The 20,323-nt window shown below is 36.9% G+C and overlaps 2 protein-coding genes across 2 annotated transcripts; both read left to right on the top strand.

The window, feature by feature from the left end:
* The first annotated feature begins 722 nt into the window (after positions 1-722).
* Positions 723-5,274, top strand: LOC144451820 (hyaluronidase-1-like). Its single transcript, XM_078142723.1, has 3 exons — positions 723-1,049; positions 3,070-3,651; positions 4,334-5,274. Exons 1-3 carry the CDS (start codon positions 723-725, stop codon positions 4,745-4,747), a joined length of 1,323 nt encoding a protein of 440 aa, XP_077998849.1. The 3' UTR covers positions 4,748-5,274.
* Positions 5,275-5,924: 650 nt separating this feature from the next.
* LOC144451819 (uncharacterized) lies at positions 5,925-18,620 on the top strand. Its single transcript, XM_078142722.1, has 18 exons — positions 5,925-5,942; positions 6,178-6,444; positions 7,213-7,485; positions 8,080-8,364; positions 9,032-9,280; positions 9,712-9,999; positions 10,434-10,691; positions 11,429-11,716; positions 12,199-12,456; positions 12,588-12,875; positions 13,356-13,613; positions 14,266-14,568; positions 14,837-15,106; positions 15,345-15,629; positions 16,473-16,751; positions 17,320-17,604; positions 17,968-18,186; positions 18,425-18,620. The coding sequence occupies exons 1-18, from the start codon at positions 5,925-5,927 to the stop codon at positions 18,494-18,496; spliced, it is 4,443 nt and encodes a 1,480-aa protein (XP_077998848.1). The 3' UTR covers positions 18,497-18,620.
* Positions 18,621-20,323: the final 1,703 nt, after the last annotated feature.

The following is a 20,323-nucleotide window of genomic DNA, read 5'->3' as shown; positions in this document are numbered from 1 at the left end:
TTCTAGACTTTGAATATATTATTCAGCATAAAATATTCTGAGCAAGATGCACTAAAAATTATTTCTGTTGCAATAATTATGTTGAGGTTTGGCCTAAATTTTCACTAGACTGACTGGACTATACGATGGCAGACGCATAATTTGTCTCTTTATTTGTTGTGCGTTGTAATTGGCAGTTACAGTGAAGAGTATCCTATATGCACTTCCATGTACTAAAATGCCATTCCGCCATATTGTCCATACAGTCCGGACTCAGGACAAAGAGCTAATCACGCTACAAGCCATAACCGGTGAAAAGTAATTTTCTTTTCCCGACCAGTCTTTTGTATTTTGTGTTTTTCCGATGTCGCAGAATGTTTTTATCATAATTATTTTTTTACGAATATTTCATAGCAACTGAGGCATTAATATGATGAGAGTGAACTATCTACTATATTTTGTGTGGAGGCTGGTTTTTTTTTTGGTTTTTTTTGGGTCTTTTTTGTCTGGGGGAGGGGTGGGACTCTGAATGGACCAATCATATTTGCTCTTATTATGTCATCAGGTGTTTGTCAGCATACATAAGTATAATACAGGACGTGTGTACGTGTCTTCAAGCGGACGTATGACACATTTAGCTTGCCTCTAACGTTGCAACAACTGTGCACGTCACAGGGTCTTCAAACGGACGAGTAGCTTGCCGCCAACTTACCAAAAACTAACCAAAAGGTCGTTCAATCGAGATGAATCCAACTATAAACTGTTGTCGTTTCTTATTACCACGGCGACATCTGTACGCTTGTTGCCTTATGCTTATGTTTGGAACACTCGTCGAAGCAACCGCTATTCCCTTTGGCAACGACACACCATATTCTGTGGTGTGGAACTCCAAGACGTGGCCATGTGAAGACAAGCTTGGTGTTCCATTGGATCTGGCAAAGTATGGCATTATAGCGAACAGCAATGAGACCTGGCAGGGTGACAAGGTTACGATTTTGAATCATTTAATTGGACTCTATCCATATTTTCGTAAAGATGACGGGGAACCTGTCAATGGCGGAATTCCACAGGTGAGCTATATCTGAACTACACCTGCTATTCATTCAACTATTTTAAACATTGTCTAGCGCGACGAACCATTATTGAACATTACTATATTTCATCGTCTGCTTCATCAACAAATAAATCTAGATTTATAAACATTGCTACATTTTTCTTAACCTCAAGGCTAAATTCAATGCAAATACGGGACTACAGTGTGGAAGAAACGTGTAAACTATACCTGTACAAAAGATGTAACTTGTCTTTTTGTATAAGTATTTTGCGCAAAACGAATAAATGACAAAAATACAAACCTAAAACAGCAGGACATTTTCAAAAGAGTTTGGTTTGAATCTTTGTTGAGATGTTGTATTGCAAATTAAAAAACCACGTACAACACGCATAAAAAATTCGATGTTTCGATATTTCACTGTATACTTTCAGTTACGCACATTGTACTTACTAGGTGTTACGTTCTGAGGCTACCCAATGTTCAGTCTATCTGCTAGACCTCGGATGTTCCTCCGATACAATACGACACACGAACGAACATCGCTACCAAGCCCTCACTGCGAACTTCGTTCGCTTATCGTATCGGAAAAAAAGCCCGAACGTCTAGCAGCAAGACTACCTAATGTTACGTTTCGGTGTCTAAGTAGCGTAGTTGCAAGTAGATCAGCAGAACGTAAACGATTCTCCACTCTAACTATCTTTCTAGGGTACCACGATCTAATCATATCATCATATCATATTATGTACAGCTTTGAAGGCTAATAAATGAGCTTGTCTAAGTTAGGAATTACCCACACAGGTATCGTCACTCACAAGTACGCTTTTACACTCAGACAGAGCGAGACACCGCACACCAACAGTAGCATTGTAATTCAACCTCTAAAGTCTTTATTCCTCCATTACATGTCCCTAAGAGATAAGTTCTAGTTGTCACCTTGAAATTATATGTCATCATTCTAAATATAATTTGCTATAAATAAACGATCTTTCACCTAGATTCATCGTTCCAGAAAGACACATTGAACTTTCCACAGAATATAGATTGATGCCATATGTAAGTTTTCCACGTGTAAGACAAGTGATAACGCTATTGGAAAATTAGGTTTTAATCTGAATTCGATTACCAACAAGTTATCTTGTTTACCAGTACTAATCTATGTTGTTTAATCAAAACACTAGTATCGTTAGTTACCAAGATTAGAGCAATTAATCCAAGATTAGTAGAAAAATCAACATATGTTAGCCTCCTTTTTGTAAGTAAGTAGTACAAAAGTAAATTATACGTTAATTTTGGTAAAATATGCCCAAAAATATGACTCTTCTGGATCGTAACACTGATACTTGGTCGAATTTCTTTCTTTCTTTTTAAGAATTGCACACTCTCTACTTAACGATCACCAACCTCAGACCCTTTTTACATTTCTATAGTGACCTGAAAATTAACTACGTACATTTTAACTGAATGGAATTAGTTTTTATTTGGAGAATTTTGGATCGAGTTGCACTGAATGGCTATTCCTAGGTTATGAGGTGTTATATGTACATCACGTGACCGCGACTAAAATAGATAATCCGGGATACATGCAAGAGGATATCATTGTGTTAGTTTAGATAAGACTAAATTCGATTATGACGGATGTTGGTGGTATGTAAGATACGACGTGTCATGTCGCCCTATAATCAGCTTGTACTCACGGAAGACCACGACAAGACGTGTGTAACAGTCTAGAATGTTAGATAATGTTTTGCTATACATGCATTGTCTGATTTTTAGCCTTGAGGTTTTGAATTTTAAAATATATTTACTCCATGTCCCTTACATTATCATACATATGGTCTATTCTCAATCGCGATGAAGTTAACTATCGCTCTTCATCTCAAAAACATAAATCAGGTCAAAGAACGCCATTTCCGTTCTGTAGCAAATAGATTACTTTCAATGGCTATTTCAATCTCACCTCAATCATTTTCTACCTTAAGTTTGTAAAGAAACATGCACCAACATTTTAAAAATCATTTCTGTTTCATTAATTACAGCTTACAAATCTCACGGGTCATTTCGAAAAAGTAGTCAATGACATCATGGTACTACTTCCAGATGCAAATTACGATGGTCTTGCAGTCATTGACTGGGAATATTGGAGGCCAACGTGGGAAAGAAATTGGGATAGGATGTTGATCTATCAAAATAAGTCATTAGACCTAGTTCGACAACGACATCCTAACTGGTCCGATGATCTGGTAGAGATCGTTGCCAAGAATGAGTTTGAAACGGCTGCTAAAATGTTGATGGAGGGAACACTGAAGGTTGCTAGAGATGTGCGCCCTCGGGCACTGTGGGGTTTTTATGGTTTTCCAGATTGTTACAACCACGAAGGCCAATCAGAATGTTCTGTAGCAGTACAAAACGTAAATGACAACTTGCAGTGGCTGTTTGATGCAAGTACTGCCGTCTATCCATCTATCTATTTGTCATATAAAATGCCAAATGCAAAAGGATTTGTATTTGGTACACTGAATGAAGCACGTCGGCTGGTTGTCCAGTCACCAACCCCACAAACTCCAATATATCCCTACACTAGGTACAACTATTCACGGTCAGCATACTACTTAACGGATGTAAGTTTAAACAAAATTCGTTGATCCTTTTGCATAATTGTAACTGTCAGTAGAGTTTTTCCTCTACGACAGTGGAAACTCGGCTGTTGGGAGGCTTACACATACACAGACTAACTATTGCTGCAACACGTTGATACAAGCCACTAACTTACATATATGAAATTACACTAACAGTGGAGTGACTTCTCTGTTATCAAGTTTCCCCTCATGATGTAGCAGTGTTTACACTATCTTAACCACAGGGTGATTATATCCACATACTAAAGTACGACACTGCTATCACCTGCTTTTGTAATCTACCATATGCAACAACAACAACAACAACAACAACAACAACAACAACAACAACAACAACAACAATTTTAAATTGTGTCTGAGTTAGTTTGCCAATATCTTGATTTCCGTAGTATTATACGATGCTTGCTTTACTCATGCGCAACATGGGGAGTATCATGTCGGAATTTTAAAAGCGAAGTAACTTATGTCAACCCTCGCGGTTTCGTCGCTTTAGTGCATTACTTGTGCCTTAAAATTAGGAAGATGTACAGTCACTAGTCCGGCAAATGAAAAGAACAGTCCTGTGGATAGCATACTCAAGTAACCACAATCGTTGATTCTTTACGTTCCCGGTATCACGAGCTTATCACATAATCATGAGTGTTTCTCTTCCGTTTTTCCCCAGGTTGATTTGGGTTATACCATAGGACAGTCTATGAAAATGGGTATGCCAGGTATTGTAATATGGGGTGATTACTTAGACGGGAACAATCGACAGTCATGTTTAAGTCTACAACTATACCTCGATGAAATGCTCGGACCCTACATTGCTGACGTCATCAATCAAGCGGTAATATGTAGCAAGACAAACTGCAATGACCATGGTCGGTGTGTCCAACAAAGTGATGGTAACTATGGAAACGACGTTGGTGGAACACTACACAAAGATCTCCAACTGATTAGTAAAAACAAAATAGCTGATACAAGATTTGGTGGTTTGAAACAACTCTATTTCAATAATAATATGGAAAGTCACTACACCTGTGAATGTTACCCTGGTTGGCATGGCGACTACTGCGACAAGAAGTGGCTGTGGTAGTCTACTGCGACTTGGATAAGATAAAAGGCAACATGATGCCTGCTGATATATAGTAATTTTCAAATGTTCATTATTTTGGTTGTTACCATGGTAACACGTCAATAAAACATCGACCGTGACTTCGGATAGGCCGACGTCCAGCATCGCCACAGTCACTACAAGACCGATCTCATTTGCAGTGATCAAAGACTATCAATATTACCATCGTCGCAAACCACGGCCTGTTTTACGGCAACGTTCTTAACGAGCCTCCCTCTGGGAGAAATGTAGTGGTAGAAATAATAACTCTGGTTTGCGAGAATGTAATAGTACATGCAAAACACGGCGTGTTTCAAACATAGCACTACATTCTTTAAGACACTTCGATTATGATTCTGTTTTATAATACGACGCCAGAGAAGACTAAGACGCTGAGTTTTGAATTTAGCAAAATAACTCTTGCTATCCTTCATACTTTCTCCAAAATATATTACTCAATATTTCAATCGACTTTTCTTAATCTTTTTTAGAGTGTGGAAAATATTTTGAATCACAGTCTGTATTTGAATATTCTTGAATAAAACTATGCTATGATTACGTCACATTTATGGATGTTGTGTTTGTGATTAATCGTATGACATACATACTGTCAAATAGAATCATCTACAGTAAAGCTAATTATGGAGTTGTGTAAACCTGCACAAGCTACAACTTGATTTTTTTTTCGTCAAATAACCAAAGATATACTCACTAAAAATTATCAATTAATCATATATTTGTATATACTCTTACCAATCAATATTCACAACCAACCCAGTTACAATAAGTTTAAAATTCTAAGGCGAGTCTGATATTACATTATGGATTTACACTACGGACCATTTCTCCAGAAGGATCGTCGGGTGTAATAGTAGGGTGTAATAGTAGTCGTTGCCTTTACATTCTGCTTTATGTACATAACTTATGTGTGTTTATTGACGGCTGTGCGTACACAAAAATTGTGAACAAAGGTTACGTATTATTAAGTAAGAACTTGTTAGCGTGCCTGCATTTACTGATTAATTCAGTTCTGCTGTTCAAGGTCGTCGATTTGTCGGCGGTTATAATAAAACATTTTTCCCAGAGACATAGTTGACATCGTTTGGCCCAGGTTTTTTTGTGTACACACAACCGTTACGTCAATGAACACACATAAGTTATGTGCATAAAGCTGAATGTAAAGCCAACGACTACTATTACACCCGACGATCCTTCTGGTGAAACGGTCCGTAGTGGTGATGGTGGTGATGGTGATGGATGATTTTGTTCTGAGTATGAACCCTCATAAATACTGACTTAGTACGCCCTCCGTGTGTCAACTATTGATTGTATAAGACAGTTCTGCGACTGTGCAGAGACTACAATGACGTAAGTTTACTGTGAGTAACACTGTTTAAATTGGCTCATTACAGGTGGAGTATGCAGATGTCATCATTCTCCGACAAGATATCAAATCAAAAATAGCTATCTTAGAAGAGAAGTTCCAGAAAAAGTTAGAAATCGAAAAACAACATCGTTCTCAAGAGGAATGTGAAAAGATGGTCACAGTGCATAGAGAAGAAATGCAACAATTTAAGTTTGAGTTAGAAAAAGTTGCAGACAGTGAGAAATTATTAGTTGTTGTAAAGTCACAAACAAAGAAAAGGGAGATGAAATACACAGAAAATGAACACATGGAGGTAATGAAAAACTTTGAGGAAAAAGTTTCTTGTTGATAGTTTACTTATAAGATCATATGCCAAAATACATGGATAGTCCAAGTGTTCTATCCTATTATTCGGTACACCTACATGTACACAGTCTGAGGTCTCTTACTTGGCCCAATTACATTTTATATGCACGTTTAAAATACTTCGATTCTATACTGAGTATTACCAAAGGTACCAGTTTCAAAGAATTTGCTCGTTTTTTTGGTTTTTGGAAAGCGTGCAGCCCGTGTCAAGTTACCGTTCACCTGATCTGTTTGATACAGCCACACAGAGATCAATAAGAAACTACATATGCTAGCAAATTTGAATGAATACATGTACAGTTTCAGGCGACATTTTGTTTAAATCACGAAATGAACTAAAGTGACAACTTGTAGACAGTCTTCAAATGCAGACGTCAAAACATTGACACCCATATGTTTGCGTCTAGTTGCAGTACGTTTAAACTGTTTATTTCATAACAGACAAAATGTAGCAAGATAATGCAACCCTGCTATAATGTTAGTGTTGAATAATGCATTTTCTTTGAATTGTCATTGGTTGTATCAACAGTGCCGGTGAACGTAAATTGAAACGTGCTGTATATTTTGTATTAGTTCCGAACTCAGTATATTTCGGCTTATACAAAATATGATTCCAGAGCAATTAAGGAAGCACCAATTTTGGTTGGGCTGTAAATTGCTTATATGTCTCCCCGCAAACAGTCAATGGTATTTGCTATTGACTCAAATAATTCAGTTGTATTATTGTTTTCAGATGGACGTGATGTTGTATGACATTGCCAATGAAGACATAGAACAAGGTACTACTATACTGGTCAAAGAATTTCGACAGGCGATAGAAGTGAGCCAACCACAGTTATCTGAGGTAGAGGTACAAACTCTAGTTAAGTCATACGAGCTTCAACTCCAAGCACTGGCAATGGAATTAGTGACAGAAGTTGAACAGGAAAAGTTGATGTTTGCTGTTAAAGTTCAAATGGAGAAAAAGCACAGTAAACGTACAAAAGAGGTAAGTATGGAACAAACTATCATCTCTGACGTCATGAGCTTTCCTGTCCAGGTTTCAAATCACAGTCCTGTACAGTCAAGATCTCTGACTGTCCTTCCGATGATTGCCGAACAAAGTCGAAGGATACAAGTACAGCTGGGCGGCAGAGTTAGGCCGGCTGCCTCAATAATGCTCGCGTGCATTCGTCACAATGATACCGCCGGTCGCCCTTCAATTCAGCAAAGTAGCCCGAGAGTCGAGCACCTAGACTAACATCACTTGATTTCAGACAAGATGGCGAAAATTTAGTGAATGAAATCTTGTTGTGATAATGAACCACATAATCCGATGTACCAAGTCGTATAAATGACAGTACTGTGTCCCAATGTTAGACTGAAAGATCAGCCGTTGTCAACTCTCTTCTCATGCCTTTCCACCGGGGGGGGGGGGGGATGACAAGGGCGCTCCCTACGATGAAGATGTACTATACAGTCTGTTTATCACCAAGGTTGTTTCAATAAACTGCATAATGAAAATACATTTTTAGCCCTTGAGCTTGTGTCAGCAGATCACGATGCAAGTGTTCAAGTATCCTTTCACGTTCATACATTTTAGGAAGGGAGTGAAGCTGACGAAGTGCATGACCTCAAGGAACAAATAACGAGAAAAAGAAACCAGTTCAAGGAAGAAATGAAGAAGAAAAGATCACAACTGTCGGATGATGAGTATCAACGTCTGTTAGTTCAACATGAGAAGGATGTAGAGAAACTGACAAGGAAACTTGAAAGGAGCAAAGAACAACAACGATTAGCTTTGATTCAGAAATTAGCCAACAGGAAAAGGAAAAAACATTTGCCAAAAAATGAGGAAGACGAAAGGGCAAAAGTACTTATTGCTTTGGTAAGTGATTCTGTGAAATTGTGTCGTCCTATTCAATTCAATGGAGTTTACTACGTTGCTATACAATTTTATGTTGTAGAAAATACATGTATGTTACATTTCAATAATTTACAACATCGTACACGTACAATGTAATGCAATCTGACACAGTACAGTACAGTACAGTACAGTACAGTACAGTACAGTACAGTACAGTACAGTACAGTACAGTACAGTGCAATCAGTACAATATAGTTCAGCAAGGTACAGCACTGCACAGCACAACACTGCGCAGTACAGAGCAGTCCTGTCACAGTACACGTATGTATGTAATGCAATATGACATAGTACAGTACAGTACAGTACAGTACAGTACAGTACAGTACAGTACAGTACAATATAGTTCAGCAAAGATACTGCACAGCACAGCACTGCATTGTACAGAACAGTATTGTAACAGAACAGCACTACAATGCAATGCAATGCAATATGACATCGTTACATTACACTACAATGCTATCTGACATTGTACAGTACAGTACACTACAGTACAGTACACTACAGTACAGTACTACGATACAAACATGTAACAATACTACGGTACACTATACCACACTACAATATTTTGTGACCGAAAATAATGCAATTAAATCCATCGTTAAAACGGAAAAGTTCACCCATTTTGCAGAGAAATAAGGAAGTACTTACAATCAGAGAACTAAACCTACTGGAAGTAATGATTGAAGAATACAATGTGGAGCTACAAGACGAGTTACAGCAACTTTCTAGGACATCCCCAGAAAAGTATGAACGGTTATTGGCACAGCATGAGAGAAACACAGAACGGCTAGCAATTCAACTACAGCAGGAAAGAGAGAAGTCTGAAGAATTCTTGAGCGATGAGGAGAAAATCAGTGATGGAGAAGAAACTGATGGTGTAAGTTCTTTGAACATCTGCCAATATCGCTTCTTTATCATTAACCAACATTGCCTCACTTTCTTTACACCGATGGTGAGCAAACATTATCGGTAAAATGTACAAGGACAATACGTCAAGGTATACCTAATGTTGGTATGTTCATTCTGATATTGTGAGAGTCAATTGACTAAAATGTAACAAAAAGCTGTACTTCAATTCCTGTCATACAAGACAACAATGTGTGGCCATTTTAATTATATTTTTTGTCAAGCCAGAGATATTTGTCTGGACAGACGATAAAATGTAGCAATATTGGTTAAAATATTTTCGCGCCAGAAGACATTGTGTTTCAGGTTTCGTGATTACGTTGTATAATGTGTTTTACTTTTTTTTTCTTTTTTTTTTCCCGAAGAAATCTATTTATTTTATCACGTTATTGTGTATTTCAGGATGACGGCGAATTTGAAACAGTGGCGGAAAGTCTGACAGAACAAATAAAGATGGCTAAAATAAAGTTTCAAGAAGAAGTAGAGAAGAAACGATCGGAGCTTTCAGAGGACGACTACCAACGATTGTTAGCTGAACATGAGAAGGAAATGGATAGATTGACGAAAACACTTGACAGAAATAAGGAAAGACAGAGACTTGCTTTGCTGGAAAAACTAGCCAATAGAAAACGTAGAAGAAAATTGAAATCAAACGAGGAAGAGGAAAGGGCAAAACTACTCACTGCTCTGGTATTACCTCTTGTTTGTTATTATCATTTTAATACAACACGCAAGTCAAGTTGAACAAGTTCGACAAAAAATAAGGGATTGATATTCTGGTAATTCTACGTCACGACAACGCATGTCTACTGGCTTTTTCATAAATCGTACTTGTGGATTATGTTAATCCCCAATGTTTTCCTTCATTCATCCGGAAAATACTCGTGATCTGATGGTTTTGTCATTACTTGTTTTGAAGTGACAAGGCCTCGTGTGTCACTCGTATTTTTGTCTAAGCCAGAAATATATTAAGACTGTACTACTGTATTTAATCATTTCCCCGTTTTTATGATGGTTGGACCTAATTAATAAGCTTACATCATAATTTCCATGTATTTTTTCTATTTCCCACTAATTCATGATATTTAAATTGACATGTTTAATACCCTTTTCTCTTTTTATAGAAAAACAGAGATGTATTAACAGAAGAACAATTAAAACTTCTCCAAGCAGAAATTGAGGAATACGAAGTAGATTATGAGGATGAATTAAAGCAGATGGCGGAAGTGTCACCTGGGGAGTACGAAGGATCGATGGCACAGCATAAGAAGACTATTGAAGAACTGGTGAATAAACTAGAAGAGGAAAAGAAGAAAGCTGAAAAGGACGGAGAAACGAATTTGGTCGGAAAGAAATCGCAGAAGGACCAAACCGATTCTTCTGTAAGTCAGAAAGATCAAATTTTATGTCTTGGGCACAGTTTTCGAAGTAAACATCATGAACACAAAGCAAAGGCTGCTTTATACACATTACGAAATACTAATATAAAAAATAAAATGGCCTTTAAAATATATGATATTAATTCACAGAATCTATGTTTATCATCTTTGTTATAATTTTATCTTTTTACAACGAAAACCATGAACCCTGAAACAAAACGTTACCTGGCTGACTGGACACAAATCTTACTAACATTGCTACATTTTATCATCTGGCGCGACCAAACACTTTATCAATATTGCTTCTTTAATCGTCTGGCTCGACATACATATTAACCAACATTGCAACACTTTCTTTGCACCGACAGTGAACTACCATTATCAGTTAAATATACAAGAACAACACGTGGAAGTAAACCTAATGCTCATTCTGATATGTAAGAGTCAGTTGACTAAAATGTAACAAATTGTACTTTAATTTCTGTCATGCAAGACAATAATATGTGGACATGTTAATTATATTTTGTTATCAAGCCAGACGATGAGATTTAGCAATGTCTCTGAGATGTTTGTCTGGCCAGACGATAAAATGTAGCAATCTTGGTAAAAAAAAAAACTTGTCGAACCAGACGATATTTTGTTTCCGGTTTCGTGATTACGTTGTATTTAATGTGTTTTATTTATTTTGTGATCATCATTTTTTCCAAATCTATTTTTTATCACGTTATTGTGCTTTTCAGGATGACGGTGAATTTGAAACAGTGGAGGAAAGTCTGACAGAACAAATAAAGATGGCTAAAATAAAGTTTCAAGAAGAAGTGGAGAAGAAACGATCGGAGCTTTCAGAGGACGACTACCAACGATTGTTAGCTGAACATGAGAAGGAAATGGAGAGATTGACGAAAACACTTGACAGAAATAAGGAAAGACAGAGACTTGCTTTGCTGGAAAAACTAGCCAATAGAAAACGTAGAAGAAAATTGAAATCAAACGAGGAAGAGGAAAGGGCAAAACTACTTACTGCTCTGGTATTACCTCTTGTTTGTTATTATCATTTTAATACAACACGCAAGTCAAGTTGAACAAGTTCGACAAAAAATAAGGGATTTATATTCTGGTCATTTTACGTCACGACAACATGTCTACTGGTTATGTGGTGCTCACACTATGATTCAAAACGGTTAAACTCACCATAACACTTCCTTCTTTTTCATAAATTGTACTTGCGGATTATGTTATTCTCAATATTTTTCTTCATTGATCCGGAAAATCATGTACTCGTGATCTAATGGTTTTGTCATTACTCTTTCGCGGTGACAAGGCCCCTTGTGTCACTAGTATTTCCTCGACTAAGCGAGAAATATATTAGACTATAATATCTAATTATTTCCCTGTTTTTATGATGAGATGGACCTAATTAATAAGCTTACATCATAATTTCCATGTATTTTTTCTATTTCATGCATGAAATTTAAAATGACATGTTTAATACTTTTTTCTCTTTTCGTAGAAAAACAAAGATGTGTTGACAGAAGAACAATTAAAACTTCTCAAAGCAGAAATTGAAGAGTATGAAGTAGATTATAATGATGAATTACAGCATATGGCGAAAGTATCACCTGGGGAGTACGAAGGATCGATGGCACAGCATAAGAAGACTATCGAACAATTGGTACAGAAACTGGAAGAGGAAAAGATGAAAGCTGAAAAGGACGGAGAAACGAGTTTGGTCGGAAAGAAATCGCAGAAGGACCAAACCGATTCTTCTGTAAGTCAGAAAGATCAAATTTTACTGCTTTATACACATTACGAAATACTGAAATAAAATATATGATATTAATTTGCAGAATCAATGTTCATCATCCAAATTCTTTTTTATCATGTTACTGTGTATTTCAGGATGACAGCGAATTTGTAACAGTGGAGGAAAGTCTGACAGAACAAATAAAGATGGCTAAAATAAAGTTTCAAGAAGAAGTGGAGAAGAAACGATCGGAGCTTTCAGAGGACGACTACCAACGATTGTTAGCTGAACATGAGAAGGACATGGAGAGATTGACGAAAACACTTGACAGAAATAAGGAAAGACAGAGACTTGCTTTGCTGGAAAAACTAGCCAATAGAAAACGTAGAAGAAAATTGAAATCAAACGAGGAAGAGGAAAGGGCAAAACTACTTACTGCTCTGGTATTACCTCTTGTTTGTTATTATCATTTTAATACAACACGCAAGTCAAGTTGAACAAGTTCGACAAAAAATAAGGGATTTATATTCTGGTCATTTTACGTCACGACAACATGTCTACTGGTTCTGTGGTGCTCACACTATGATTCAAAACGTTCAAACTCACTATAACACTTCCTGCTTTTTCATAAATTATACTTGTGGATTATGTCATTCTCAATATTTTTTTACTTCATTCACCCAGAAACTATTCGTGATCTAATTGTTTTGAAGTGACAAGGTCCCGTGTGTCACTCGTATTTTCCTCGACTAAGCCAGAAATATATTAAGACTATACTACTCTATCTAATCATTTCCCCGTTTTTATGATGAGATGGACCTGATTAATAAGCTTACATCATAATTTCCATGTATTTTTTCTATTTCCCTCTAATGCATGATATTTAAATTGAACATGTTTAATACCTTTTTCTCTTTTTATAGAAAAACAGAGATGTATTAACAGAAGAACAATTAAAACTTCTCCAAGCAGAAATTGAGGAGTACGAAGTAGATTATACGGATGAATTACAACAGATGGCGGAAGTGTCACCTGGGGAGTACGAAGGGTCGATGGCACAGCATAAGAAGATTATCGAAAAATTGGTACAGAAACTAGAAGAGGAAAAGAAGAAAGCTGAAAAGGACGGAGAAACGAATTTGGTCGAAAAGAAATCGCAGAAGGACCAAACAGATTCTCAAGTAAGTCAGAAAGATCAAATATTACGTCTGAGGTAAAAATTTCGAAAAAGAAAATTAAATCTACTAACATTTCATTTTAAAGTGATTTGGAAAGTTGTAACTGTTGATATTTTTTTCCATCTCGGATAATGTCTGGTCGAGACCAAGGACTTGTTTATGTTATTTATAATACCATACACAAGCTAAGTTATTGTCTTTGAAAAGAAAATATGGATTATATACCCTAGTCGTTCTACTTCACGACAACCCATGTATAAATTACTGGTTCGGCAGTACTCGAAATAGTCAAAACGTTCCAAAGCGTCATCATTTTTACCAATTTTTCGTAAATTATGCGTTATGAGGTATAATCATGTTATTTCCCCACTATTTTACTTCATTCAGTCCGAAAATACTCGTAAGCTAAGGGTTTGTCACCATTCGTCTAGCGACTCGTAGTGACAAGGGCCCCCTTAGGTCACTCGTATTTTCCTCAGCCGAACGAAGAAATATATTGGGGAATAATACAATTATACTATTTATTTATTTATTTATTTATCTATCTATTCATTTATTTATTTATTTATTTATTTATTTATTTATTTATTTATCTATTATTTATATTTTTATTCATCTAATGTTTACCTTTTCATTTGTCTATGAATCTTGTTAGAGAGACGAAACGGATGAAGCTGAAGTGTTGTCAGCCAAGATAGCGCGAATAGAGAAAAAACTGAAACATACCAAAAAGAAATTTAAAGAAGCGATGAAGACCAAAAGATCTGAGGCATCGGAGGAGGAGTGTCAACGACTGTTGGAAGAGCATGAAAAGGACGTGAAGAGATTAACACGGAAGCTAACTAAACAAAAAGAGAAACAACGATTGGTTCTGATGGAAAGACTGGCTCGTAGAAGACGAATGAGAAACGCGAAAACAAATGAAGAGGATGACATGACGCAGCTACTACAAGCACTTGTAAGTAAATATTGAGTTACACTTTTAAATAAGTATAAAAGTGAGGAATTTTTCAGGTGTTAGCTTCATGATTTTCTTTTCGATGAAACTTTCACTGTCGGACTTTCTGTCCTTTCCCTGACCAATATGCAATCTGATATTAAAAAGCAAATTGTCATGTATGGATAGTTTTATTTTCTATTTCTTCACATTATGGACATGTTTTTGTAGCTGTCTTGTATTATTGTATATGCACACATCTGACTTCCATTTTCATGTTTCTGTGCAGAAAAATAAAGAAACTCTCACAGAAGAGCAACTAAAGATGTTGGAGGAAGAACTTGAACTATATTCCAACGAATGCAAGAAAGACCTGGAACAAAAATCATCTCAAATCTCCCCGGAGGAGTATCAGCGTTTGGTGGCACAGCATGATAAAGACGTCGAAGAGATGAAGACAATATGTCAGGAGCAGAAAGATAAAGCCAATAGTGACACACAAGAAAATTCACCAAAAACAAAGACTTCTATTTTGAAAAGAAGAAGTAAAGTGGGTCCGGTAAGTATCTACGTGTATGTTCATTTCACATGACGGTCACGTGAAAGTCACGTGACGGCACATTCAATTTTAGAATATGTGATAAAACCTAACAAAATTAATATTCAATATGCCTAAAAAAACTCCATTGTATTCAAAACATTTACAATTTTTCTACATTTTTTAAAATTTTGCCTTACTTTGTGAATAATTTTTTTTGAAATAAAGTCAAGCCTTCGCCCTCTCTGCCTATTTGTAGGAACCTATGGACGAGAACGACACCAAAACAGACGATGTTGATGATGATGAAATCAGCCGACGTGAGGCACAATTTGAGGAAGAACGTAAACGACAAAAGAAAGCCTTATCAAAAGAAGATTACAAGTCATTCCTTCAAAAACACAAACGACAAATGGCCCAACTGTTAAAAGAAAAGGAACACGATGCCAATCGTCAAAAATTAGCTCTGCAGGAAAAGTTGGACAAGAAAAGGAAGAGAAGAGCCGCACTGAGAGCAGAACGCGAACAGACAGGGTTGTTTCTGGTAGTTATAGATTCTATATATATAATAGGAGCCTTTAACCTTAGCCTTTAATACTTACACATGGCGTGACAACACTTTAAAGCTCGATGGTCGACCGGTCGTGTACTGCGCAGCACAAACACATAATATCATAGTTGTTTTTGATTGAATTAGCATTAAAATTTAGGTGTGAAAAACTGTTGTCGGTCAGATCTAGAGGTAGAAAAACTATTGTCTAGATCGAAAGCATAATCTCATTTAATTCTTATGGCGCCACTGATAATATAACACTAATGTGAGAACTAGGCCTAGGGATACAATCATGGGCCTTTAAGGGACACAACATATCAGAACTTGATATAGCCATTGCGGTTATCAGATACAGATATTATATTCAAACAAAAAATAATAATTTATACCCTGATCGTTCTACGTATACGTCACGACAGCGTGTGTCTACGTCACTGGTTCTGCTTTGTTCGAAATATAATCAAAATGCTCAAAATTGCCATTACTTTCCCCGATTTTTCTTTGATATTACTGGGGCTGGTATAATTATGTTATTCTCCAATATTTTTCTTCATTCAGTCGGAAAATACTCCTGACCTAAGGCTTTTGTTACTAAGAGTCGCTAGATGAGTAGTGACAAAGCCCCTTTTGGCCACACTTATTTTCCTTCCCTGAACGAAGAAAACATTGGGGAATGATATCTAAGTATCCCAAACCCATCATTCAGATTATGTACAATTCATAATGATAACTGTACGTTCCCTCTAAATTAATTAAACCTTTATGTCATTGACAAATATCTAGTTATTGAAAAAATTAATATATAATATAAAATTTCTTCTTTTTTTCTTTCAGAACACAGACAATGTTAAACAGGAGGACATTAATGCCGGTATGTCATATAGAAACCAGGAATACGAAAAGACATTGTCACAAAGAAAGCCTGGACTGACAGAAGCCGAGTACCAAACACTTATTGATGAAAACAACCAGCAAACACGACAACTTGGTAAACAACTTCAGATGTCACTCAGTCGTCGCAAGCTTACATCAAATGAAAAGATTGGTTTACTCCGAGAAAAGAGACACTCAGTGATTTCAAACTCTGTAAGAGGGCGCTCTAACTTATCTCAGGTACGTAGGTGAAAATTTGTCACCCCAATTTCATAGTAACCTGTACCATGGTGAATTGCAGTGTGTTGTGACGTGTTGTGTTGTGTGGTATGGTATGGTGTGGTGTGGTGTGGTGTGGTGTGGTGTGGTGTGGTGTTGTGTTGTGTTGTGTTGTGTTGTGTTGTGTTGTGTTGTGTTGTGTTGTGTTGTGTTGTGTTGTGTTGTGTTGTGTGGTGTGGTGTGTGTGGTGTGGTACTTTATTCTTACTCTGGGCCAGTGAGAAAGCTTCACATAGTCATACCTAGTAAAGGACTGTTTTTGTGAGTCCGGAGTGCAAATTTTATTGGGGAACTTCTGGAATAAGGACTACAACAACGGCGGCGGTGGCGGCGACGACGACGACGACGACGACGACGACGACGACGACGACAACAACAACAACAACAACAACAACAACAACAACAACAACAACAACAAAAACACAACCTTTGTAAAACATACGACACCAGAAAACGTACAATTACGAATCTGGAGTTAGAGTCAATCATTATCGAAATGTTCTCGTTATTTCTGTTTTCTACTTATTCAGGATGAAATTGAACTCAGGGACATAGAGAGAGAAATTGCAGATGACATAACGAGGAAAGAAGAGGAAATTGAGATGGTGGAACATCAACGACAACTACAACAACTTTCTGAAGAAGACTACCAAACACTCATCACCAGGCTTAAACCAGAATTGGAACTATTAACTTTAGAGTTAGATAACGATGATACTGTCGAAGGACTACTTTTATCAACTAAACTGGATATAAGAAGACGGAAACGAGTCTCTTTTATCGATGGCAGTATGATGTCATCCCGTAGAGCAATTGTATGTACCCCACAGGGCAATTGTATATACCCCATTATTGTCTGCACACACAGACCAGTATTTACCCAAATATTGTATGTACCTCATATACCAACTGTATGTGCCCTGTAGATATTGCATCATCACAGACTAGACACCCGCTATGCAAATGAAGCGTCAACTACTGACCAGTCACTGAATGTTGTCTGCCCCCCCCCCATTAACTTCCTTATTTTAGAAAAGACAAGTTTCTCACTAATGCAAAATAACATTTTCTGCGTTATAAAACATTCCTTATCAATGTAATTTATTCCAAGCGTACGTAGCTTCCAACTTAAATTCATCATATAAACCCTCACGTAGTTCTATTTTGAATTTCCACAGTCTACTATGAGTTCTATAGGTGGTAGAAGTGGTTCTATGAGGTCTCCGTTTGACTCTATCATCCGGGTACATGGCGAAGATATGGATTTGTTTCTACAGGACAGAAAAACGCGAATGGAACTAGAGAAAGTGGATTTGGAAAGAAAGATACATACACGAAGGGCAATGAGAGACGGTCAAACACCAGAACCGGGAGAGAATTTACATAAATTTGAACAGGTATGGTATGCTTAGTTATAAACAAATAATGCCTTAGCAACCCCAACCCCAATTCAACATTTTCTGATCAGGGTATGTACAAGTCTGACCACCATCAGTCTGTAGTAGACTTATTTCAAGTCACGTGACCATATCGCCATAGTTACATCATCCTGCATACTCCTCTCTCTTTCTCTTGAAGAATACGTCAACAAGGAAGGTCAACTATTATAGATGTTTTGCTTTTTTGTCATTTTAGGTACACAAAGGTGGTAGCGGGAGGGATATGATCGACTTTTCAAGTGGAGATGAGAGTGACGGTCTTTACTGATCTTATCGAACTCATCACATCCATCAAATATATGTGACCGAACAAATAATCAGATAATAACAATTATTGAAATGTCACGTGATGAACATGTGACCGGGCTAGTCGTCTTCCTGGTTGGCATTGTTGTGGGGACGCTGAGTGATCAGCTTTATACGGAAACATTATATACAAGAGTACGTGCAAAATTCAACACATAAGATCCACGAATGGATCGTGGAAGAAACGTACGCGTATCTGTCAGTTGCTCTCTACGGTCGACAGAACAGTTGGAACACCTAGCACTTTCGACATATAGCCTAAGAGAGGAAAGAGTGTGCCAAGTCAACTGTGTTCATTTAATATTGTTTTGTCAACTGTCTTGATGGGGAACCTCAGAAATGAAAGTCTTAAACCTTGCTGTTACTGAATTCAAGAACACACTAACCAGTTCTACGACGTGAAAATGAAGAAAAGGTATCAGTGGTCACGAAGGAAACAGAGAGGTCAAAATGATATTAAACATCTCACAATCAAAATGGCTACCGATAATATCACTTGGAAAATAAAAGGTTCATCTATTTCCTTGAAAACAAATGGTGGACCCCCAAATCTGTTTTATTTCAAAAGGACTTGAAACAAGCTTTCATATACAAAGTCTTGGTAATTTGATTTTGAATCATAGATATTCAACCTTATTGCAGACGGAAACTAACTGGAGCTCAAGTTAAATATTTTACATCGCAGAAATGCGTAGAACGAAGAGTTCGATAATTAAATTAACGTTTACTAACAACTGAAAGTGATAGTATACGAAAGATAAAGTGAGAACCAGGTAAATAGATTCTTACAAGAAAAAACGTCTATGAGAAAAAGAATCCAAAATGCCATTGTCAAAATATAAAAAAAATAAAACCCAATGTAACATCATGGGTAATTCTACTAATTTCAATGCAAAAAAAGTAGAAATAGTAACAGTTAACCATTGATCAAGGGTGGAATGGTAAATCATACATATGTATATAGTTCTACACTACCCACTAGAAGTTACAGGACGTCAACCCGACATTTACAAAGCGAAATTATGTCAATCCTCCTCTGTTCCCTCTTTCCCTGTTCCCTCTTCTCTTTTCCCTGTTTCTATCCCTCTGATTTGTCAACGATATCCGCAATAATTTTTTCTATGATTGATCGGAAGATTGATTGATTGTTGATTGATTGATTGATTGAATTTATGTAAAGTGCGTTGACAATTCTGACAACACCTCTTAACTGAACGTCTTAGTCCAAAACGAAGTCAATTAGTAATGGCATTCGATCAAGCTTGTTGTTCGTCGTTGTCACGAACGTGCCCACAGTATGAACAATACATGGCCTATATTCCCTCTTTACAACCGTATTAAAAAGTACACACGACTGACAGCAATGTCAGCACAGTCAAACGATACTTCTCAGCAACCGTTAACCGATATACTATCTATCAAACAGTAGAGAACACAAAATCACAGAACTCCTTCGCGTTTCACATGAACACGTTTTCAGAAATAGCGTAACTAAATTGATAATTATATTGTATATCGGACTGTTACACAAAATCTAAGACCACTAACATAGTGGTCTGAGACTAAATCTATCAATCGCTCGATGGCTGTTTGAATGCAGATACAATCACACAAATGTCAAGAACACCTAACATCTATTAATTGAAATTTTTCTATCCTTAAATTTGTAAAGTTATGTATTCAGCATCAATTTATAGTTGTAAATTGTCAATTAAAAAGAGAAACAAGGCTTGGGAAGATGACAGGTGTACCTCTACGTCAGTGAATACAATTTTAAATATCTTGTGGA

The sequence above is a fragment of the Glandiceps talaboti genome, chromosome 21, assembly GCF_964340395.1.
Source record: "Glandiceps talaboti chromosome 21, keGlaTala1.1, whole genome shotgun sequence".
In the NCBI taxonomy this organism is placed as follows: domain Eukaryota; kingdom Metazoa; phylum Hemichordata; class Enteropneusta; family Spengelidae; genus Glandiceps; species Glandiceps talaboti.
Note: the sequence above shows the minus strand (reverse complement) of the source record. Positions and strands in the feature narration are given on the sequence as shown.

Excerpts from the sequence above, each read along its gene's own strand:
- LOC144451820 (XM_078142723.1), top strand. The coding sequence starts at position 723 with ATGAATCCAACTATAAACTGTTGTCGTTTCTTATTACCACGGCGACAT. Across the intron at positions 1,050-3,069 it reads TCAATGGCGGAATTCCACAG|CTTACAAATCTCACGGGTCA; the intron begins GTGAGCTATATC and ends CATTAATTACAG. Across the intron at positions 3,652-4,333 it reads CAGCATACTACTTAACGGAT|GTTGATTTGGGTTATACCAT; the intron begins GTAAGTTTAAAC and ends GTTTTTCCCCAG.
- LOC144451819 (XM_078142722.1), top strand. Across the intron at positions 6,445-7,212 it reads CAGAAAATGAACACATGGAG|TTGTATTATTGTTTTCAGAT; the intron begins GTAATGAAAAAC and ends CAAATAATTCAG. Across the intron at positions 11,717-12,198 it reads CAAAACTACTTACTGCTCTG|AAAAACAAAGATGTGTTGAC; the intron begins GTATTACCTCTT and ends CTCTTTTCGTAG.